A 23,039-nucleotide genomic window follows, 5' to 3' on the forward strand; every position below is an offset into this window, starting at 1 on the left:
TAACCCAACCCTTCAAGGGATGTCGACAAAAATTCAACCTGAGATCCATATTTAGGACAAAATTTTATCTTTATTAATCAAGATCGCATACTAATAAGAAACTACCTTATCAAATCCCAAAATTCCTAGAGTTTATAAACCCATAATAGTCAAGTATAAAAATCTTAATCCTAGAATAAAGGACAAATTACACTTTTAAATGATATAACTTTAGTTGAATGCTTAGACAAAACTCTATACATTCTCTATAGCAGAACAAATATAAATTGAATAATTTTTTATTTTGGTGTCTCTTCAGCAATGGAATTTTAGGTGATCATTTCATCAATGGTCAAGGTTGGTCTTCATAACTAAGTTAACCATAATGATTTTAATCTGTTGAAATTATTTAATTTTAGTTTTTTAAATGTTTTAAATAACTAAATTAGTTTAAAAATTATTTAATTGTTTTTAAGAATATATTACACCTACCTTTATTAAGCTTTTATAAAATTAGATAATATATCTTTTGTTTTTTTTTCAACGTTTACGCTCTCTTGTAGAAGTCACAATGTATCGTTTTTAACCTGATTTTTAAAAGTATTTACGAAATATCTTTTAAATAATTAAGAAGGTTAATACATGAACAGAAAAAGTAAGGGAACGTGTAGACTCACGAAACATTGACGTTTCTATATAATTTATTATTTATTATTATGTTTAAATAATTGAAGAACTTGGCTACTAATTTTCTACACATCGAAGTTTCAGCCAGGTCCGGTGTCAGCATTCTGGAAGTTTGAAAAACCAAAATTAGAAAGAAAAAGAAAAAAAAAAAAAAACATTAACATAAGAAGTTGAATTCAATGAAAGCGTGTGATTTGTGTTTGTATTTTGTTTGACTGGTCTTTGGTCCCTCTCTCTCTCTCTCTCCTTTCTCTGTTCTGTCTTTGAAGAGGGAGAGAGAGGGAGAAAGGGTCACCGGCCGCCCCCGCCAATAGAACCCTCCTCCCTCCTTCCTTCTTCCATAAAAGTCAATTCCCATAGCCACCCATCCAACCGGTAACCGGTCCCCTCTTTCTCTACAATTATATTCAACCTTCTCTCTCTCTCAAGTTTCATTTTTTCATTTGTTGATTCCTTCTTCTTCTTCTTCTTTGGCTCAATTCTCTTCTGGGTCTTCTAGCTTTTTCGGAAAAGGTCAAGTTTTTAATTGAATTGGATTGGTTCTTTGGCCATGGCAACGTCTACCGCTGGATCCAGTGATCCATCAACCACCAGAAGACAAAGCAAGAAACCCAAGTGTAATGATTCTCTTTTCTTATCAATTTCTCTTTTGGATTTTTCTTTTGTTCGCTGATTTGCTTCTGTTTGTCACGTGAATTTTGGTTTTTGTTAGGGCAGGGTTAATGGTTTTGTTGGGGGATTTTTTTTTTCTTTTTTTCTAAGACCCCTTTTCTGTAGCTGTGTTTCAAGAATTTAGAAGACTTTGTTATGATAAATATGTCAACCCCTTTTGATTTTTTGGGGCTTGTGTAAGGAAATGAATGGTTTTGACATGGATATTTATTGTTCAGCTAGTTGAGGGTTTTTTCTTTTGCTTTTGAAGTTAGAGAGTGTTTTGATTTAACAACAATTGTGTTTGTGTCTTCTTTGTTTCTAATTACGCACAACTTTTGTTACTAAAGTTCTCTTTGAAATTTTTTATGTCCTTTAGACTCAAAGTTTACACAACAAGAACTTCCAGCGTGCAAGCCTATTCTCACACCAAGAGCAGTAAGTCTACCTGTTTGGATGTTCTCAAGAAAGTGGATTGAAGTTTAACTCAATCTTACAAAAACTAGTTTGTAATAAATATGTTTGAAGTGATTCTCTCTATATGTTTTTAGAAGTATATATTTACATGGCGTATTACTTTTGCTGCAGGTGATTTCAGCATTCTTGATTGTCACCATCGTGTTCGTTCCCATTGGAGTTGCTTCGTTAATTGCTTCACATGATGTATGCTTGAGTGCAATGCTTTTCAAATTTTGCTTACCAGTTCTGCAGTTCAATAATGCTGAGTGCTGACTTTGATTTATATATTTTTTAATTATCTATCTATCAGGTTGTTGAAATAATTGATAGGTATGATGCAGAGTGTATACCTTCAAATGTGACAGACAAGGTGGCATACATTCAGACTCCAGGAGAAAAGCCATGCAAAAGAGAACTACATGTAAGATTCCTTGACACTGATTTCTCTGATGTTTAACCGTAATTATTCTGTTTATGTTACTATAATTGATGAATTATGGATTTCAATTTTTGATGATTGTTTTCTTAATAAACATTCCTCTTGTGAATAGGTGGAGAAGCGCATGAAGTCTCCTATCTATGTTTACTACCAGCTTGACAACTTTTACCAGAATCATCGGCGGTACATACTTTATTTCTTGTTAATCAAGCAGCTTTTATCCTTTTTTTTTATATTTTTTTTTATTCTCTTTCTGAATTTCATGTTTATCACCCATGAGGAAATTGGTATGAAGTGACAAGGACAAGGATCAATTAACACCATTGGACAATGACAATTTTATTGTCGATACATGCCATAACTCAACGATTCAACAATGTTTTATGTTGGCTGCCAACTATCTAACATAACAACTATTCTATTTCATTGGGAAATTTCAAGTTACTATCAAATGTTGAGTTCCACTGCACTGCTTTGTTTAGCTGTCATGCTTTCCAGCTAGTCTGCTACAGTTTTACAATGAAAGTAGAAAGTAACTAGTTTAGCAACTGACATGAATTTTACTTAAAAGCTATAGTGTAAAATGCCAAAAATATTTTAACAAATTACAATTATAAATTATTAGTTATGTCTAAGTTTCTAACTTGAAGATGTTTACGGAATTACATCAGACACAAAAGTGATCCCGTTGTATTACATGAAGTTTTAGGAGAGTGATTTGAAATTATGAATAATTTTTTATATGTTCATCTTATATCCAAAATAGTTTTCCTTTTTAAAATTTTTTATTTTATGTATCTATAGTAGTCTGTCAGTTCAATGTCTTTGGGTGACTGGTTCCTTCAATAATATCCAGTCTCAAAATGTTTGCTTGGTTGATAGTGGAATCTAATGCATATAGTTCATTTTATATAATTGTTTGAAATTTATAAATATGTTCCTTTTTTTTTTTTTTTTTTTTTTTTTTGTAATTTAGGTATGTTAAAAGCCGAAATGATGACCAACTGAGGGATTCTGGAAAAGCAAACTCGGTGAGTGGTTGTGAGCCTGAAGATGATGCTAATGGAATGCCAATAGTGCCTTGTGGTCTTATTGCTTGGAGCTTGTTCAACGATACATACAGCTTCTCGCGCAACAGCAATAATTTGACAGTGAACAAGAAAGGCATTTCATGGAAGAGTGACAGGGAGCACAAATTTGGAAGTGATGTTTTTCCAAAAAATTTTCAGAATGGTTCTATAATAGGCGGTGGTCATCTTGATGTAAACATTCCAGTAAGTCTAAATTGAGCCACTGTTTAAATATTAATATATTTGTGCTTGCAACGTATTATTCATTATTATTTATTAATATTTTTATACTAAATTACTTCAGACAGTCTAATGATTGGTACATACTGTGCACATAGGTTTTGTATTTTTGATTTTTTTTTCTTTACTAAAAACTGAGCTAAACCACTTTTTGGTTTTTAAAACCTATCATTATAGTTAACATGATACAGTTTGGAATAAAACTATCTGGTTAGAATGTTAAATATTTGATAATTGATAATTCTATTTGTTAGGATATAGAATAAAGGGAATTAAAGTTGTTATTAATTAGAAGGATATCATTGGCCAGGCCAATGATATCTTCTAATTAATAACAAAATGATATCCTTCTAATTAATAACAACTTTAATTCCCTTTATTCTATATCCTAACCCTTTGAGTTGCATACAGCTGTTTGAAACTACTCAGCTATTGAATCTGAAGACAGGAAAGTCTTGGATGTAATAATAATTTACTTATTTTTAAAATATCCAAAGTGTAAAAGTAAATATATATAATTGAAAACCTCATCAATATCTTTTTATTGCTATGAGAATCAAGTTGTTGACATTTTTGGTATCCAGAATTCTTAGTTTAGAGTTATAGCTGTAGAAAATTATTGGGCATGTTATTTCATCAGTCCAATGTCCTTGTCCAAATTTAATTAAGTTGTTAAATTTCGAGATATGTTCAGATCAGAGTAGAGGATAATGGGAATAATAGTGTAACTCTAGGCACTTTGTTGGGTTTTCACTATCCTATAGCGATACTTAGCACTCCAAAAACTTGTTTAAAAAAAAAAAAAAACTCTATGCACCTTGTGGTGAGAATGAACTTCTCGTTCATGACTTTGAACAAACAAATGATGAATCAGCTATTGAGTAGTCAACAAAATGGCATCCTGAGTTGTGCATTTGGAATATATCAATCATATGGAAGCATTTATTTACATGCATTTATTTCTTCATTGCTTTTTCTTTCATTTTTATGTTTTCGAATATATTCCATCGTCCATCTCATGATATTTTAGACATTCTTTATTCACTTGCTTCAATGAGATAAGTTGCTCACTTTTTGAGTTTTATGGAACAGTTGAGTGAGCAGGAGGATCTTATTGTTTGGATGCGAACTGCTGCTTTGCCAACTTTTAGGAAGTTGTATGGTAAGATTGAGGTAGATCTGGAGAAAGGCGATGTCATACAGGTGAATTTGGGAAATAACTACAACACATATAGTTTTAGTGGCAAGAAGAAGCTTGTTCTGTCGACCACTAGCTGGCTAGGTGGCAAGAATGACTTCCTTGGCATTGCGTATCTCACTGTTGGAGGATTGAGCTTCTTTTTGGTTCTGGCCTTTACCATCATTTATCTCATCAAGCCAAGGTAAAAAATAAAAAATAAAAAATTCCTTTATATCTTTCTACCTTCAAGTCCGTTTAAGAGACAGACTGTTTGTGACACATCATAATGGGATTTTCTATTTTGTTGCTTATGGTCTGTTTATGTGAACTTCTCCATAAGCATTTTAAGGGGGAAAAATAGGAATAAAAAATGAAATAAGCTTCTCCATAAGCTAAAATTAGTTTATGTGTAAGCTAATTTATAAAAGTTCTCTCCTTTGAACTTCTCTAAAATTTTATTTTTATCTTGTGCATAAGCTAGTTTTAAGTTTTAACATAGGGAAAAATTTATTTCAATATTTGTTCATATTTATTTTCTCTTAAGAGTTCTTTTAGAAAAATTTATCCAGATAGGACCTTAGTTATATTTGACCAGAATGGTGTTGAATGCACTCACCTTTTGCACACATTGGCATATCGGACTTAAGTTCTCTCATTCCATGACTTTTTTACTTACCAACGTAGTATTGATTAGCACCTCATCAGTAAATTTGATTAGAAGCTACATATTGCTTTAGTTAATTCTATGTATAAGAACTTCTTGATATGTGAGTGAAAGTTTACATCTTTGGCATACAAAGATGGAAGAAAGACAAACAAAACGGTATTGTTTCCTGCACTAGTAGGGTAGGTAAAAACCTCTGAATTACTGCATTCATTTAGTTTAGAAACTAGTCATGAAAATTTTGATTAGAAACTTGTATATATAAATAGCAAAAGCCAAAATATCAAGAGGTTGGCTTAGTTCTTGTTGTACATGATGCATGTTTTGCCCTTTCTATACTTATATTCCTAATTCCTAGTAGATTCAACTGTATATCCATTGAAATTGTAAAGTAGTTTATTGCTTGTCCATGATTCATATAATTTTTAATATTATTAGCTCCTAATATATCTGTCTCTTTCTTTAGGCAACTTGGAGATCCCTCTTATTTGTCATGGAATAGGAACCCTGGAGGGCACTGAGCAAAGCAAGTAATTGTACTTGATATTCCCAGATTTGTATGCCTTTCTCCATTATACAAACTACAGTGGCGGTTGTAATTTTGTACATCAATGTTACTCACACATGCTAATAATAACTATTCATATGTTAGGTGTTATTATTGTCCAATACCCCACAAATTCTTTTATTGTTTTGTCGTCCTCTGCATGAGAATTGGAATATCTTGTATTTTATGACAAATAGTGTGCAATATATACGTCCTAGTTAATTTCAAACAATTTGAGAAACATAGGAAGGTTCCTTCTTGGTATACTTTTGGCCTTTCCCTTGAGTGAAAAAGGTAAGTGTACACACATGGTTGGGAAAGATTAAATTTCTTACTTTCAGCAATTTTTTCAAGAAAAAAAATTGTTTGTAAAATAAGCTGAATGGTTGAAACACCATCTTAAATTTGTAATAGTTTTTTTTCCTTGAAAAATAAACTGTTTTTGTGAAGTTGGAATTTGGAGTTAATTATTTTTTAACAAATTTTTTATTCTTTAAATTTATTTACTACATAAAACTAATTATTTTGTTATTTAAAATGAAGTCACACTTATTAAAATCGTATTATAATAAGCTTATCCAAACAATTATATTTTGATTATAATAAATTATAATAACAATAATCAATTATTCATATAATTGATTGAATAATTGATTATAGAAATAATTTAATTTTTTACAAATTTTTATACCACACTATTTTAATCGTTTGAAAGAGGTTTCTATCACTTGATTTCTTTCAACGTGTTGGGCTTTTTTTGTTTTCAACGATATGAATGGCTTAAATTACTATAATATTAGTATGAATTTCTTTTTACTGTAATGTAGTGATCATACGAGGTCGAAAGCCTCAAATGATTTATCCCTATTTCTGTTGAAGCTTAAAATGAATGAGAATTGTTGTAATTTCATAAAGGATAAATATGCTTCTTAATGAGGGATGTTAGCATGCTCTATAACATTCACTTTTTAATATATTATTATTATTTGAAATTTATTTAAAATTACAAAATTTAGTACTTCTCAATTTTTATTTAATGAGTTGATTCTTTTTTTTTTTTTTACGAAATAAAAAGAAAACACAAGAAAAAAAATATAGCTATGCTGGAAAGCAATGCCCATCATTTCTGTCAAGAGCAGATTACATACCAATGGCTTTAAGAGTAGCATTATAAGATGCACTAGGAAGATGTCAGCACATATGCTTCAATGAGTTTACTTAGAAATAACAACTATTTATGTTTTTTTTAAAAATAAATTTTAGTTATTAAAAAATGTGAAATATATATATATATATATATATATATATATATAACAATTTTATGTTTTTAATTCTTAAAATGTGAATTCATTTGGTTTAGTTCTTGTTCTTTTAAAACATTAGTTTTTTTAAAAGACGTCACCGTTTAGGATGGTGGGTTATGTTTAAAATATGGTTAAATTACGTGTTAATAGTCATATTACGTGTTATTTTAAAATAATTGCTGATATAATGTGGTTTTTGTATGACATCATCATCGAGTAATATTATAATCGTTTCCGAAAATTGTTTAAAATTGAGCAGAATTAAGAAAAAAATTAAATTACTTGAAATAGATAAAATATTTTTTCAACATTAAAAATATGCCGAAATAATTTTATACTTGGGAAAAAGACAAGTAATATGCATTTATACAACATTTGTTAAGAATGACAAGAAACATTTATAGGTGAGAGAACTGTATTATTTATATCCTCGGTGAAAAGTTGATTGTTAATTTTTGTAGCATCCTCATATTGACTTGGGGAGTTAGAAAAATTAAACTGAACTGGTTTTTTTTTTTTTTTTTTAATAAATGTTGTGGTAGTCTAGATATCATTATAGGATAAAGTGTTAGGTCAAAAAATGATATTAAATTTCTCAGAATTTCAAGTTTTAATGATAATACATAGATATTTTTTGAGTGAAAAGGTTTTAGATCTAGTAATAAAACAAATTAATAAGCTGATTTGTTTTAGACAATTGGTTATCTTGACATTAAATCCCAAACAAAACACTTCATGTGTAAGGCATATGTCTTGAATTTATATCATTTATGTATAGTCATCTTTGTTCACATGATTCCTTAATAGACTAAATTGATAAAACTTTTTTGGTACTCACAATTAACTAAAAAAAAAAGGTGATGAGTAGTTTCTTTGATCAGATAAAAAATGACAATTTGGTGAAACACATTTAATGCACCAACAAACATATACCACAAGAAACAAAGATGAAGACAGACGAAGCAAGCTTGTGAGAGATGTTAAAAAATTTGCAACAGTCATCTTTATGAAACACCTATAAAGAAGCCTGAAGTTTCAGAAAGTAGTGACAACACATTGCAAAAATTACATTCATTCTTTCTATTAATAAGATTTGTACTTATTTGGTTGTGTCACTTCTTTATAGTAAGATGAAAACAACTTTGTTATTTCACCTAGCTTTAGTGTTATTATTTTGAGCCTAGAGAGACTTGATTGTAAAAAAATACTTAATTGTTTGAAACTTGAAGAGACTTTGTGTTCAAAGAATACTTTGATAATTGCTTGAAGAGGCAAGTCAAAGAATACTTAGGTTGAGGTAGGAGTGACTTGTGAAAGAATACTTGTATCTTTGTAAAAGATAGTGGAATTTGATCAGGTTGATCAAGAACTAGACATAGTCTTAGTCGTTGAGATGAACTAGTATAGTGTCTCATTGTCCCCACTTTTACAATTATAATACCATTTCACTGTTTAAAGAAAAAAGTGAGATTTTTTATTGATGCTACTCAACCCTGTTCTAGTCTCTCTCTCTCTCTACAGTTTGGTATCAAGGTCAAGTTTTGACAGGGTTGAGCATCTAACCATGCTTAAGGAAAAGATCCTATGATGGGAACAAACAAATAAAGGTTAGTACCTATCTGAAGGAGCTTCTCTTACAATGTCTCTAGCCTTTAATAAAGACTATCCATATTAAAAGGATAAGATGGAGATGTTCATTAAGTCCACCCAATATCATCTTTGGAAGATCATCATAAGAGGTGATGTTGCAGTTACTAATTAAGGTAGAGAGTGAATATATGTAGGAAGACTACAACATCCTACAACTCAACACAAACTTAAGATATATCTTAGCTTTCTTTTTCTCCAAAACAAAATACAACAAATTCTATAGCTGCAAAACTGCCAAAGAAATATGGGAAACCATTAGGGTAACTCACGAGGGTACTGAAGATGTTAGGCTTAGAGGAGTTGTTACTCCTCAAAGAAACTATGAGTTGTTCTCTATGAAGGTGAATGATGAAATGTTTGGAAGATTCCAAATTATTCTTAGTGGGTTAAAATCTTTGGGAACCAAGTTTTTCAAAGCTCATAACAATCTCAAGATCTTAGATAGCCTTCCAAAGATTTGGGAACCTAAGTCCATCACCATATCAAAGGCTCACGATCTCAAGACTTTCACTTTGGATGAAATTTTAGGAGCTTTAAGAGTTCATGAAGTCCATTTGAACAATAAGGATCATCTCAAGGCAAATGATTATGTTTCTTTAAGGATCGATGAAACCAGTAAGAAGAAAGATAAAGGCAAAGTTATTAAGGTTGAGTCTGAGCACAACAACTCAGATGATAGTTTTGAAAACTCCATGGGTGATGATATATCTCTCATGCCCAAAAAGTTTAAGAAATTTCTCAAAAAGAAAGGAAAATTGAAGAGTTTCCACATAAAAAAGGATAGATACAAGAAACCTGTTCAAGGAAACAATAAAGTGATCATTTGCTATAAGTGTAAGAAACCTGAACATATGATGGAAAAATATCCTGCACTTAAAAAGCAATGGACCAACAAAAAGAAGACTAAGAAAAGTCTCATGGCCACCTAAAAAGAAAAATAGAAAGTGACGACTCTCCAAGCTGGAATCCAAAAGGCGACTTGAATACTTCTATAAGAGGCCGAAATACGAAGACTTTGCCCAAGACTTAGACATGTAGTCCAAGATAATTAGGAGAATGATTATAATAATCATCCAAGGAAATGTTTGTTTAAAAAAAACTTAAACACTGACCTACCTCAACCACCCATTCTAAATCATCTTTTCCCGTCCTTTCTGTCTTGTCCAATCATAATGAAGTATATTGTTGATGGTTGTCAAAATTGAACATTTCAATAAAATATGAAAATGACCCTCTGGGATGAAAACCCGTAAAGGGTGTCCCAGGAAAAAATTAGGACAAATAAAAAGAGCAAAAATACCTGCTAGGATACATCCTAGGCAAAAGTTAAGGTCTATAAGCATAAAAAGAGGGAGCCCCAAGATGGTTCGATACATCAAATGGCCAATACAACTAAAGTTGTGCATCAATCGAAGCAGTCTCTTCATGAGAAGAGAAAAAAAGAGCCACCTTCTAAAAATCAAACTAAAATCAAAACATGCATTGCACGCATGCAAAAGCATTTCACACACTTAAAAATTTTTGTTTATCCAAGGGGGATTATTAAAAAATAAATAAATAAAAATCTTGCATGAATAAGCATCCCGCATTTTTTGCATCCTGACAAAAGGCAAAAGCAGCCCAAACTAGGGGCATCAACAATCATCAATCAGGAAAGCATAAAAAATCAGTCATCAACGAACCGAAAGGACCCCATAATAGATGCCTGGAGAGGCATCACAATACTCACATGGCAGGGGCAACACTAGAATCCCTGTCACCCATCTACTCCTCTGCCTACCAGCACAAGGGCACCACCTACCAACAATCCTCGTCTTCATCAAACGTCCTCGCCAAAGAAAAGGCGGCAATCAAATCATAATATCAACAGCTAGCCTATAGAGGCCAGCATAACAATACTCACCATCAGCAGCCAACCTAGAAAGACCGACATAACAATACTCACCATCAGCAGCCAGCCTGTAGAGGTCGGTATAATAATACTCTCCATCAATAGCTAGCCTAGAGAGGCTAGGCATAACAATACTTAGCATCAATAGGCATCTTGGAGAGGCCGGCATAACAATACTCACAACATCAGCAGGAAGCCTGGAGAGGCCGGCACAATAATACTCACAACATCAGCAGGCGTCCTGGAGAGGCTGGCATAACAATACTCACAACATCAGCAGGCAGCCTGGAGAGGCCGACACAACAATACTCACATCAGCAAACAACTTGGAGAGGTCGGCACAACAATACTCACAACATCAGTAGGCAGCCTGGAGAGGACGACACAACAATACTTACAACATTAACAGGCGGTCTAGAGAGGCCAACACAATAATACTCACAACATTAGCAGGCAGCCTAGAGAGGTCAGCACAACAATACTCACAACATCAGCAGGCAACCTGGAGAGGCCGGCACAACAATACTCATAACATTAGCAGGCATCTTGGAGAGGTCGGCAAAACAATACTCGCAACATCAGCAAGCGGCCTGGAGAGGCTGACACAACAATACTCAACATCAACAGGCCGAAGATCCAAATCTCCACCTCACTATCACAAGAGAAGCAATTAGAGAAAATGGCATGGAGCATCTACTCAAAGACCGAATATCAGGTGCATAATTTTTCACCCTTGCTACCCGATAGAGTATGCAACCCAACACTCAGCTTCTCTAAAGGGCGAGGATACAAGCAAATACACCTATCTAAGGGAAGCAACGCAGAAGCACCAATACAAAGAGACGGAGAGAAGACCCAAACGAAATGTCTATGTCTTTACTTGCCTTTGGAAAAGCAACACATAGCTATTCCAAAGGAAAAGTAAAGAGGGGTGGCTGTAGACACCCAATTTTGTCCGGACTCACAAAAGCAATGAAATGGACGTCTATTATTAAGGAAAAGAGCTCCCGAAGCATGGAAACAATAGGACATGCCATCAGAAGGACTAAAGCCCAAATAAGCTAATTTTAGTAGCCCAGAATGGGCTGTTCCAACATCGGATCGGGTTGTTCCCAAGTTGGAACAGGCCGTTCTTGAATTGGAACCTGTCGTTCCCAAAACTGGAACGGGCCATTCCTAAACTAGAATGGGCCGTTCCAAGTTACAAAAAAGGCCTAAAAACCTTAGTTTGGAACGGGTCGTTCCAGCATAGGTAGTTATGTGTTAAACTCACCTCTAGAACGGGCCGTTCTGGTTTCAGAACGGGCTGTTCTGAATTTAGAACAGGTCGTTCCAAGATACAAAATTAACACATAATGTACAGATCCAGAACGAGCCGTTCCAAATCTGGAACGGGCCGTTCTGGCAATTTTTTGATGTCTATAAATAGCAGACTCGGGCATAGTTCTCATGGCCACAAAATTTCATCCAAGACTCCTTAGAGCTCGAAATTTTTTTTTTCTGTCTCTCTCATATTGTATTTCTTGAGATTTGGGAGGCATATTGTAGTGTGAAAGGTTGCCACAAAGCACCTAAAGATCTCCATATTTGTAGATTCAATAGAGCTCGTTTAATTTAAATTTCAAGTATGTAAATAGTAATTCATAAAGGGGATTAAATATTTAAATTATTAATTCTTACCATGCTAACTTCATTGTAAGGGTACCGATTATAAGGGCGTTGTAGGGGTGCTTAATACCTTCCCTACACGTAATCGACCCCCAAACCCAATTCTTGTTATCAAGGCCATTATTGGATCTTTAAAAACCTTTTATTTTCCTAATATTTTGAGTAAAACATTGGTGGTGACTCCATGAACCTATTTTCAAGACCATTAATCAAGGATTAGTCTGGTGTTCGGGCATCCTTAATTGATGATATTTTCAAAAGGATGTCTAAACCATAGGTCGCAAGATCGGAAATTTTTGGGATGCTACACATATTGGGCTTGTTTTGCTCCATATTTTCCAAGGAATTGATTTAGGCAGGTCTCACCATCATATGGTGAACCTAGCTAAACCAGTTCCAAGTTTTTGGATTGGATTAAATATGGAAAAACAAGTGGGCCGCCTAACTTGTCTTCCTTTGGCTGAATTGCTTAGTTGCCTTGTACACTTGGGAAACTTGTGCTACAAGCTACTAACTTAGCTTGCTTCCCAAGCTTCTAAGTTAGAATCTTGCTCCACAAGCCTCCTAAACCATCTAGGATGGTGATGAGTCATTATTTTCCCTTATTTTCTTACATTTCTGTACTTATTTTAATCTATGATTTGTGCTTAATTGTTGATATTCTGCACTGTTTTCTATTTGGGCTTTAATTGGACTGGTAATTCATACTTTAACTAATTTGAATTTTCTGAATCTAATTATGCCAAATTTTATTTTCAGGGCAGTTTAATAATTATTTGGGCTTGGAATTAATTTTTGGACTTCAAGAGGAGCTGCCACGTCATCTGCCATGTCACCGTTGCTGCACCATTTTCCACCTCAACATTTATTTTTAGTTTTTATTCTATTTTATTGTAGTTGGGTCAGACTTGTATTGTTGGGGGCCCATTAGTCATTCTAGGTCAGACTTAACCTAGGCATTGCTGCCATGCAAGGGAGCAGCCTCCATTATTTTTGTTTTGGTGTTTCAGCCTAGTTTTTCTCTGGTTTTTCTTCTTCTTCCTTGTGAGACAGAACATAATCAGACTGAGTATTACGTATTCATCTATACAGTTTCATTTCATCTTCATTGCTTTGTTTTAATTTACGTTCTTATTGTTCTTGTGCATGTTCATTTTTCTGTTCTGAGTTGATTACTGTTCTATTCATTTTCTATCCTCCATTTTTCATTTTTTTCCAGTTTTCCCATTTTTCTACCATTTTCATTCTGCACTATTCTATTCACTTTGATGTTTAGCATTATGTCTTTGCTGTTGCGTTTTGATTTTATGGAGGGCTAAAACCCCAAGGTTGGGCCCTTGGAAGATTGCAACCGTCTGATGGAGGTTCTCTGTGCGTTGCATTTTTGCTCTGCTTGATTCTCCCTTATGAGGTCTATGTTCTGAGGCATTCAACATCTAAGTCATGCTTAATGACTCTGGGTTGTTTGTGTTCAGTATCTCAAGTTGCTTAATCCTGAGGAAGGAGGTCTGACAAGGTTCACATTTGCTTAATTTGTGTAGTGAGGTCTCAGGTTAATCTTCGCTTAGTTGGTTAATCTGGACTGAACAGGATTAAGTTCGGACAGATTATTTGTTGTGAACTGAGGATATCAGAGGTGCATTATGTTCAAGGGTCTGACCTATTTTAATTACTGCAATTAATTCATATCTGCTATGTGTTTTATTTAATTTCGATAATATGCTCAAACCCCCCCACTGCATGTTTAAGCCTTTGATAGAAAGAACTGGTCCTTGGGAGACGACCTAGGAGTCACTTCCTAGTATTGCATTTTAATTGCATTTATTTGACCGAGTACGACATCGATCAGATGGTCAAGATAAGCTAACAATGGTTCTCTTGAACCATGGTTAGCCTAGCTTGCACCATAATTTCTCCCACCCTATATAAACCTTTTTCTTAGTTTTGTAATCACTTTTGATGAAATATAGAGTGAACTCTGAAGTTGTTAAGCCAATTTCTCTCTTCTAAAAGTCTCAACCTCTTTGGTATTCATCTAATCCTCTTATCCTTTTCTTAGAAGAGTGTGGTGAGGATTGTAGAGGCTTAACTCTCTTCCAAGGAGTGGCGCCTCTTGAAGGGTGTTCTTCACCAAACCTTGGTGAAATCCAAGGCTTCTCCTTCATTGGAAGCCTTGGAAAAGCTTGTGAAGAATCAAGGAGCCAAAAATCTAGGGAGAAGCTTGAAGAGGAATCAACATCAATCCGGTTCCAAAGCAAGTCTTCCATCACAAAGTCTGGGAGAGCTAGAATAGGTGCATCGGTGAGCTTTTCCTTAAGATCATGGAAAGATTTTTCTTGCGCTTCACGCCAAATGAAAGGAACAACATTCTTAACAAGCTCATTAAGAGGGGATGCAAGTGTGGAGATGTCTTTGACAAATCTTCTATAGAAGCTTGCTAAACCATGGAAGCTCCTCACATCTCCCACAATTTTTGGGGTGGCCAATCTTGGATGGCTTTTATTGATGGAGGACCATCCATGGAGCTTCATGTGGGACCCATCACTAGGCCAATGGCTAGGAGAGTGGAATAGGATAGGGAAGTCAAAACCTTAGAAGACATGCTTCTCAAGATTAAAATACACTAATCACTCTCCTAAGCTTTGATAGCCTAGAATTTATCTTTATGCCTATTTTTCCCTTGTCTTTGATTTTCCATTTTTACCCATGTATTTTGGGATATCTTAGACATAGGATCTATTTTACTTGTATTTCCAATTTTACCCTTGTATTTTGGGGTATTTTAGTCATAGGATTTATTTTCTTTTATATTTCCCATTTTACCCTTGTATTATGGGGTGCTTTAGATCATAGGTTTTTATTTTTGGGCTAAGGTATTTGATTAGGGCGGGAACAAAACCTAGACATATTTTTTGTGGCTCTTGGACCTATTTTTGGTGTTAGAAAGGGTTAGGCCCAAGTGGAGGGCAAAGGTTGCATGGTCTTATCATGCACCTAGATGTAGCCTAACTAATCCCAAAGATTCCATCCTTGGCCACCAAGTTGCATCTAGGGTTCATTTGCATTTCATTTGGTGTGCATTTGGCTTGTGAATTTCGTCCATGCACTCTCCAAATGCAAACCTAGATGCCTCCCACTCCTATAAATACCCTAGGCTATGCATCATGTAAATACTTTGGAATATATGAATTTGAGTGAGCATTTTTGCCTCAAATCCTCTCCTTAGTCACTAGGTCAATTCGACCTACCTCTCTTATTGATGGAGGACCATCCTTGAAGCATCATATAGGGCCTATCACAAGGTCCATGGCTAGGAGAGTAGAGGAAGATGAAGAACACACCACACCAAAGGCCATGATCATCATATGTGTGGAATTTTAGCCATCTCCTTAATTTGTTGCTTCCTTTTCCCATTTTGCCCTTGTATTTTGGGGTACATTAGATATTAGGATTTTATTTTGTATTTTTACCTCCTATCACTACTCTTGCACTCAAAAGATTTTGTGAAAACCTTTTATCACTCACTCTTTGTGAAAATATTTTCAAGAACCTCTTTGTGAAAACCTTGCTTGATCAAAGATGAGTGATCATTCAAGTGTAAGGGGTCAAAATACTCATAGTAGTAGACATAGTCTTAGGGATGAGCTTAGAGAACTTAGGGAGTATATAAAAAGAAAAGAAGAACAAAATGCAAAAAGAGAGGAAGAATATAAGAGAAAAGAGAGAGAAAATGAGAAAAACAATAAGGAAATAAAAGAGATGTTAGCAAAACTAGTCATGGGAGGGGGAGTTGGGGAATCCAACCCAAGGGTAAGCATCCCTAGAAGTGAAAGTGAGGGTAGTCAACACCCTACAAACCCCCTAAGTGATAGCCATTATAGTAGTCATCACAATGATGACTACTATCAAAGGCCACCAAGAACACAAAGACCAAGGGAGTCTTCCAATAAGGAACCGGTCTTCCTTGGTTGGCCTTCATCATCCTAAGTGAAGTGAGCTAGCCTAAAGGAGCTACACCACCAAACACCATCCATTTCTCTCCTTCATTTTGTGCATCACCCTTCACCTTCCCAAACACAAAATCCTCCACTTCCATACCCTTGAAGAGATCATCCTTCACATCATATCAACCTTGGAGAAGAGAGGGAATCAACCACTAACTCTCATGGAGAAGTTGGTTTCATCATGTGGTATCAAGAGCCATGGTTGTCTTCAAGGGTAACTTGTCTCTTCTCTTTTGTGTCTTCTAAATGTTTCTTGTCATGTCTATGTCTTCTCATATGTCTTGATGTTATCCTCTAAAATATTGCTTAAAATGTTGTCTTCTTGTTGAGTGGTTCATTTTTCGTTCATGAGTCTTCCTTTGTTGTGCTCTAGGTTTCCTTTAAAATAGGTTCTTGTGTGCTTTTCTCCATTTTCACCTTTGCTGGAAAATTTTGTCAAGAACATGATGAAAACTTTATGAACCCCATTTTAATCTTTATTTGTCCAAGTTTTGTCTCAAGTTTGTGTTTCTCTCACTTTTTCACCCAAATACCAAGTATATGCATGATACCTTCACTTGATGCATGTAATATGGAAATGAATGATGCATGTTTCCTCTCCTAAGTGGCTGGCCAAACATTTTGCATGTTCTTAGAGGTCATTCATGCATGTTATTTAGTTCATGACATGTTCTAAAAGTTTGTTGAATTCCATGTGAATTTGTCTCCTATACATGTATGGTTAGCCACCCCTATATAATATATGTTGTTATCTCTAACAAGTGAGTTAGTGTTTTAGAAAGACATAAGAACAGGTAAAATGACGAAGAGGCATAAGCATCAAACGCTACAAAATGAAAGGCCAACATAAGCACTCAACGAGCCAAATCAGGAACAAGACCATGTCAAGCACAATCTAAGGCAGCAAGACTCAAACGGAAGATGGTCAAATGACTAAGAAGAAACTCCAGAAGAAATGGAAAGTCTGACTGTACAGGTAGGGACGTTTGGTCATTCCTACATCGGCCACCGAATGGAAGAATCAGGTAGCCGAACGCCAATCGGCCACCTAAATCAGCCCATCATCACTTAACACTTAATCTAGGCTTAGGGGATAATTACTTGATTAAACCCTAAACCCTAAACCCTAATACGGTAAATACGCCATAGGGCCCATAAGGCTCAAGGCCCATAAAAGTCAGTATAAATAGCTCAGGTCAAAAGGTAACGTCACTGTTTATTAATTACCCTAGATTTCTGTGCCCGTGCTGACTTGAGCGTTGGAGTGCCTTTTGCAGGTACAAACCCTTTCTCTCATATTGGATAGGAGCGTTCGTTCGGCCTTCAGAACACATGAAGACTATTGGTGTATCCTTATACAGGTACATTAGGTACACTGACCATATGCAAGGTTGACCAAGATGAAAGAAAAAGTCAAAATGATAATGATCACACATAGGTCGAAGTATTAAACTAAATAGCGACTACTAGACGTAGACGAAGAATGTCACGCAATCATCTGAGAAATCAAGCCTCAAAGGAGAATTTGAATGTCGTCTACACTCATAGAAGAACACACAAGGTCATTTGAATTATTAAAAGAAAAGAAGAAAGAAGAAAAACATCCTTAAACGCTAAATCATGCATATGTCAGAAAAAAGTACATCACTTTTTTAGGCAAGGACAAAAGCTCCACAGCTATAGGGTCAGAAAAGGACAGAAGTTTCCTAGGACTCTGCTACATTCAGATACAACTACTAACTGAGCAAGAAAACTTCACACATTATCGATGAACAGGAAGCCACATTTAATGCAAGAATCAAAGCATTAAATGCAAAGATCAAACTAGTCATAAACGACTATATTTGCTTTAACGGGAAGTAGCAATGGGCAGAAATCACAAGACTATATAAGCCTCAACTTCAAACCTTAGACGTTGGTTGTTTAGTCCGAAATGGTGCAAGGATAACAAAGAATAATATCCAGCCCATGGTTCAACGAAGCCAGAGACAATGCGCATAGAGTGAAAAATAAATTAATGTATTCGTCTCAGTAAACTAAGGAAGTCTAAATGTGTACATCTTAGAAAGAAAAACCTTAGTGAGTGTAGATCATATATGTATCCTCTCGGTGAGAGTAACCCAAAAACACTTGAACCCGACTACACATCTATCATTCACAAAGCCTGAAAAGGCTAGGAAAAGAATACTTGTAAAGCCCGGAGGGGCTTGTCAAAGAATACTCACTGTTAGCCAGAAGTGGCTGAGAAGAAAATACTAGCGTTGATGAGTGAAGCTAATGGGCCAGGAGTAGTCGAGAATACTTGGAGAACTAGGAGTGGTTTAAGAATACTAGCGTTCGTGAGTGAAGCCGACAGGCCAGGAGTGGTCGAGAATACTTGGAGAACCCTAAGTGGTTTAAGAATACTAGCGTTGGTGAGTGAAGTCGACGGGCCAAGAGTGGTCGAGAATACTTGGAATAGGAGTGGTTCTAACCTGGGTGGTTCATAATACTCACTGCTAGCCTGAAGAGGCTGAGAAGAATATACTAGTGTTGATGGGTGAAGTCAATGGGCCAGAAGTGGTCAACAATACTTATGTACTTCATCATATCTAGTGGAACCCTTCAAGCTGAAGGAGATTGGACGTAGCTTAGATTGAGCGAACCAGTATAAAAATGATTGCACTATTTTATTTATTCTTCAGACGCAAACACTTCTTAATTGACAAATCTTGTTGAAAACTTTATCTACTGTATAATTCTTGTTAAAACAAATTTTCAGACGAAGACGCAAATTTTGTTTAACAAACATATTATACTAGAAGTTTCATTTGCTTCTTATTCTTAAATGAAACTATCTTGAAAAGGAAAATACAAGAAACTTAATCATTATTATGAAATATTTTCCTACAGTAGACAATAAATATTTCAGACGCAGTAATTCTGTATTAAAGAAAATCGGCATAACCGTCTGTTATTCAAAAGTGCACTGGACGAAGAACATCACTCTTGCGAAAACGTTTCTAAAATTCCTTGTGTCGCCACCGGCCCGAACGGGCCTCGGCGGTCGCGAAGACGGTCGAGCTCGCTTTTATTTTAGTTTTGAAAATGTATTGGATTATTAGAACGACTTGTTCTCAAACTGAGACCTTGTCGATCTTATCCAATTTATTTATTAAAAGTCTCACCAATCCATGTTAATCCCAAGCGGGACCCTCCATGGATTAGCGGTTTTCGTAAAAGGAGGGTTCTTTGGAGTCGCCACCAATGTTTTACTCAAAACATTGGAAAAAGGGATAAGGCAATCGATTCAAAAATCGACTTCGGCCATTACAACCAGAGTCGGGTAAGGGAGTCGGTTACGCGTGAGGAAGGTGTTAGCACCCCACAGCGCCCCTTTCGGGTTCCCTATGACAGATTATTTCTAAAATAACAATATAAAATTACTAAATTACCCCTATTTATTATAAGCGATTATAAATTAACTATCTACATGATGACAGTTAAATATGCACACAGAAAGCAGTAAAAGGAAGGATTTTGAAGAAGAAACCTTTGAAGCGTGCTTTTTATATATTTCGTAAAACTGGGAAGCTTTTTGGCGTTCCCTCGCTCTACAAGCCCGCTCGCTCCCTTCCTATAAAATTTTAACTATGGAAATCTGGAGGATTTCCCTTCGACTAGGTTCGATCCTCAAGCAAAATGGCTCGGGGCTCAAGAACTTCGTCGGATCAACTCTCCAAGTGATTTCTAGGGCAGAACACTGCTCAAAAACCCCAGAATACTCAAGGAGAGGGTTAAAACTGTGTGTAAAAGTGTCAAATGACGTCCAATTGACGTCATATTTATAGGGAACAGGCGCAATACGGGCTACAGAATCAATACGGCCGTATTGAAATTTTTGAACTTCAATACGGTCGTATTGAGTTCAATACGGCCGTATTGAAATTCAGAAATTTCAATGCGCCCGTATTGAGTTCACTGCGGCTGTATTGAAGCTTCAATACGGCCGTATTGATTTCAGTACGGCCGTATTGAAGTTTCAGAAACTTCAATACGTCGTATTGAGTTCACTGCGGCCGTATTGAAGCTTCAATACGGCCGTATTGATTTCAGTACGGCCGTATTGAAGTTTCAGAAACTTCAATACGCCGTATTGAGTTCACTGCGGCCGTGTTGAAGCTTCAATACGGCCGTATTAAGTTTAGTACGGCCATATTGGGCTTCATTCCCTCCACTTCCTTATTTTAAGCTACTCTAAGACCTCTAAACCTACAGATAGCCATCCTATGGTCTTCTAGGAGTCCTTCTGGCTGACTTTCCTTCGATCTTTGAGGGTCTTCGAGTTTTATTTCCGACCCGGACAATTTAAGGGGTCTACAGCTGCCCCCCCTTTACTTAGTCAAACGGTCTTTTGGTGTACCGGATGACAAGTAAAGGAGTTGACCCAATTGTCCGGGTGATGTGCCAACCTTCTGACTTGTAGCGTCTTCCGGTGGAAAATTGTCGAGTAGCCTCTCCAGGTTTTGCTTTGCTTGCTGCCCAAGCTGGAAGCTGTGAGTGCTGTCTCTCCAGGCTTAGCTTCACTCTTTGTTCGAGCCGGAAGCTAAGTACCCTTGTGACAACGGTAGCAGTGTGAGTTTCGCCTCTCCAGGCTTAGTCTCGCTCTTTGTTCGAGCCGGAAACTAAGCACCTTTGTGACGACGGTGAGCAGTGTGAGTTTCGCCTCTCCAGGCTTAGTCTCGCTCTTTGTTCGAGCCGGAAACTAAGCACCTTTGTGACGACGGTGAGCAGTGTGAGTTTCGCCTCTCCAGGCTTAGTCTCGCTCTTTGTTCGAGCCGGAAACTAAGCACCTTTGCGACGACAGTGAGCAGTGTGAGTTTCGCCTCTCCAGGCTTTGCTTTGCTTGTTGCCCAAGCTGGAAGCTGTGAGTACCGCCTCTCCAGGCTTAGCTTCACTCTTTGTTCGAGCCGGAAGCTAAGTACCCTTGTGACGACGGTGAGTAGTGAGTACCTCCTTTCCAGAGATAGCTTCGCTCATTGCTCGAGCCGGAAGCTGCATACCTCCGTGTTTGTGACGACGGGGTAGCGTGAATATCTCCTTTCCAGGGATTTGTGATGATTTTGTCTCCACAGTCCACGATGCTGCTTCGACGGTTGTTTTTTTGATTTTTGTGCCACTGAGGGCTGGATAACGCAGGGATCCGTCTAGGGGATGTGCAGTTACTCATAGGTTCTTGTGTCCCAACTTTCCATTGCGTAGTTGGTGCCCACTGGGGAATTTCTGATTCCTTTGGGGTGCAGACACAAAGATGCTCTTTCTGAGATGAGCAGTGCCTTATGATTGGCTGACGTCCTTTGGACGTTGGTGGAGTATCCCGGTTATCCTTATTCGGGTAACTCTTTTTAATTTTTGGATTTTGTTGCCTCTGTGTAGGCTGTTATCCGCCAGGGGATTTTGTCATTGGTTGTGATTGGCCTCTTCTGTTAGGCAGATCATCTTGATGTTCAATGATAGGCTGAGAGCCGGATTCCGCTTGGGGAATGATTATTGATATTTTCGATTTTTTCTCTTTTTTGAAAGAGTGCCTCTGAATAGGCGAATTATCTTGATGTTTGATGATTGGCTGAATGCCGAATTCCTCTTGGGGAATGGTTATTGATCTTTTGATTTTTTCTCTTTTTGAAGGGGTGCCTCTTGAGTAGGCGACTGGGGATTTGAAGTTCAGTGTTCGGCTGAGTGCCAAATTCCGCTTGGGGAATGGTTATTGATGTTTTTTTTTTGATTTTTCTCCTTTTGCAGGGATGCCTATGAGTAGGCGACTGGGGAATGTGGGATCTTATGTATCCCAGAGTATTATTTAGGAAGCCTCTGCAGGCTTAGCCTCACTCAGCGCTTGAGTCAGAGAGCTATCTTCCACTGAGGAAGTTTTAAGTCCTTTGACTAGATATACTGCTTGGGCGATCGTGCTTCCATTGGGAATTTTGTCGATTTTGTTTTGATAGCTCTCGCTGGGGATTTGTTCCGTGAGCTTGAGTTGGGGTTTCTCTGGGGAGTATTATTTCTGCGAGCCTCTCCAGGCTCATTTATTCTGTACAGTTGGGGAGTATTATTTCTGCAAGCCTCTCCAGGCTTTAGTTATTCTGAGGGAGTATTATTTCTGCAAGCCTCTCCAGGCTCAGTTATGATGAAGGAGTATTATTTCGGCAAGCCTCTCCAGGCTCAGTTATTCTGAAGGAGTATTATTTCGGCAAGCCTCTCCAGGCTCAGTTATTCTGTACGATGAGTTGCTTTTCTTGTTCAGCCCAAGAATGCAAGCTGAGATGTCTTTTGGAGAGTATTATTTTGGCAAGCCTCTCCAGGCTCAGTTATTTTGTATAATTTGTTGGATTTTCTGTATTTTGCCTTTTTGTTGATTTTGGCTTTTTCTGTGTTTTTTGCCTTTTTTGTTGAGTTCGGCTTTTTCTGTATTTTTGTTGATTTCTGTATTTTTGCCTTTTTTGTTGGTTTTGGCTTTTTCTGTATTTTTGTTGATTTCTGTATTTTTGCCTTTTTTGTTGGTTTTGGCTTTTTCTGTATAGAAATGTCTCAGTTATTCTGAGAGAGTATTATTTCGGCGAGCCTCTC

General features: G+C 36.4%; 1 protein-coding gene across 2 annotated transcripts; it reads left to right on the plus strand.

Annotated features, from left to right (window-relative positions):
- The first annotated feature begins 845 nt into the window (after window positions 1-845).
- LOC109793189 (LEM3 (ligand-effect modulator 3) family protein / CDC50 family protein) lies at window positions 846-6,027 on the plus strand. Of its 2 annotated transcripts, XM_020352654.3 has the most exons (9): window positions 846-1,041; window positions 1,166-1,283; window positions 1,697-1,755; window positions 1,906-1,980; window positions 2,087-2,197; window positions 2,328-2,398; window positions 3,192-3,489; window positions 4,618-4,907; window positions 5,836-6,027. In XM_020352654.3, the coding sequence occupies exons 2-9, from the start codon at window positions 1,217-1,219 to the stop codon at window positions 5,888-5,890; spliced, it is 1,026 nt and encodes a 341-aa protein (XP_020208243.1). In that variant the 5' UTR covers window positions 846-1,041; window positions 1,166-1,216; the 3' UTR covers window positions 5,891-6,027. The 2 variants fall into 2 exon arrangements, with proteins under 2 accessions (XP_020208243.1, XP_020208242.1); XM_020352653.3 differs by having other exon boundaries at window positions 846-1,283.
- The last annotated feature ends 17,012 nt before the right edge of the window (window positions 6,028-23,039 follow it).

Source organism: Cajanus cajan, chromosome 8 (assembly GCF_000230855.2).
Source record: "Cajanus cajan strain Asha chromosome 8, NIPB_CcT2T_4, whole genome shotgun sequence".
Taxonomy (NCBI): domain Eukaryota; kingdom Viridiplantae; phylum Streptophyta; class Magnoliopsida; order Fabales; family Fabaceae; genus Cajanus; species Cajanus cajan.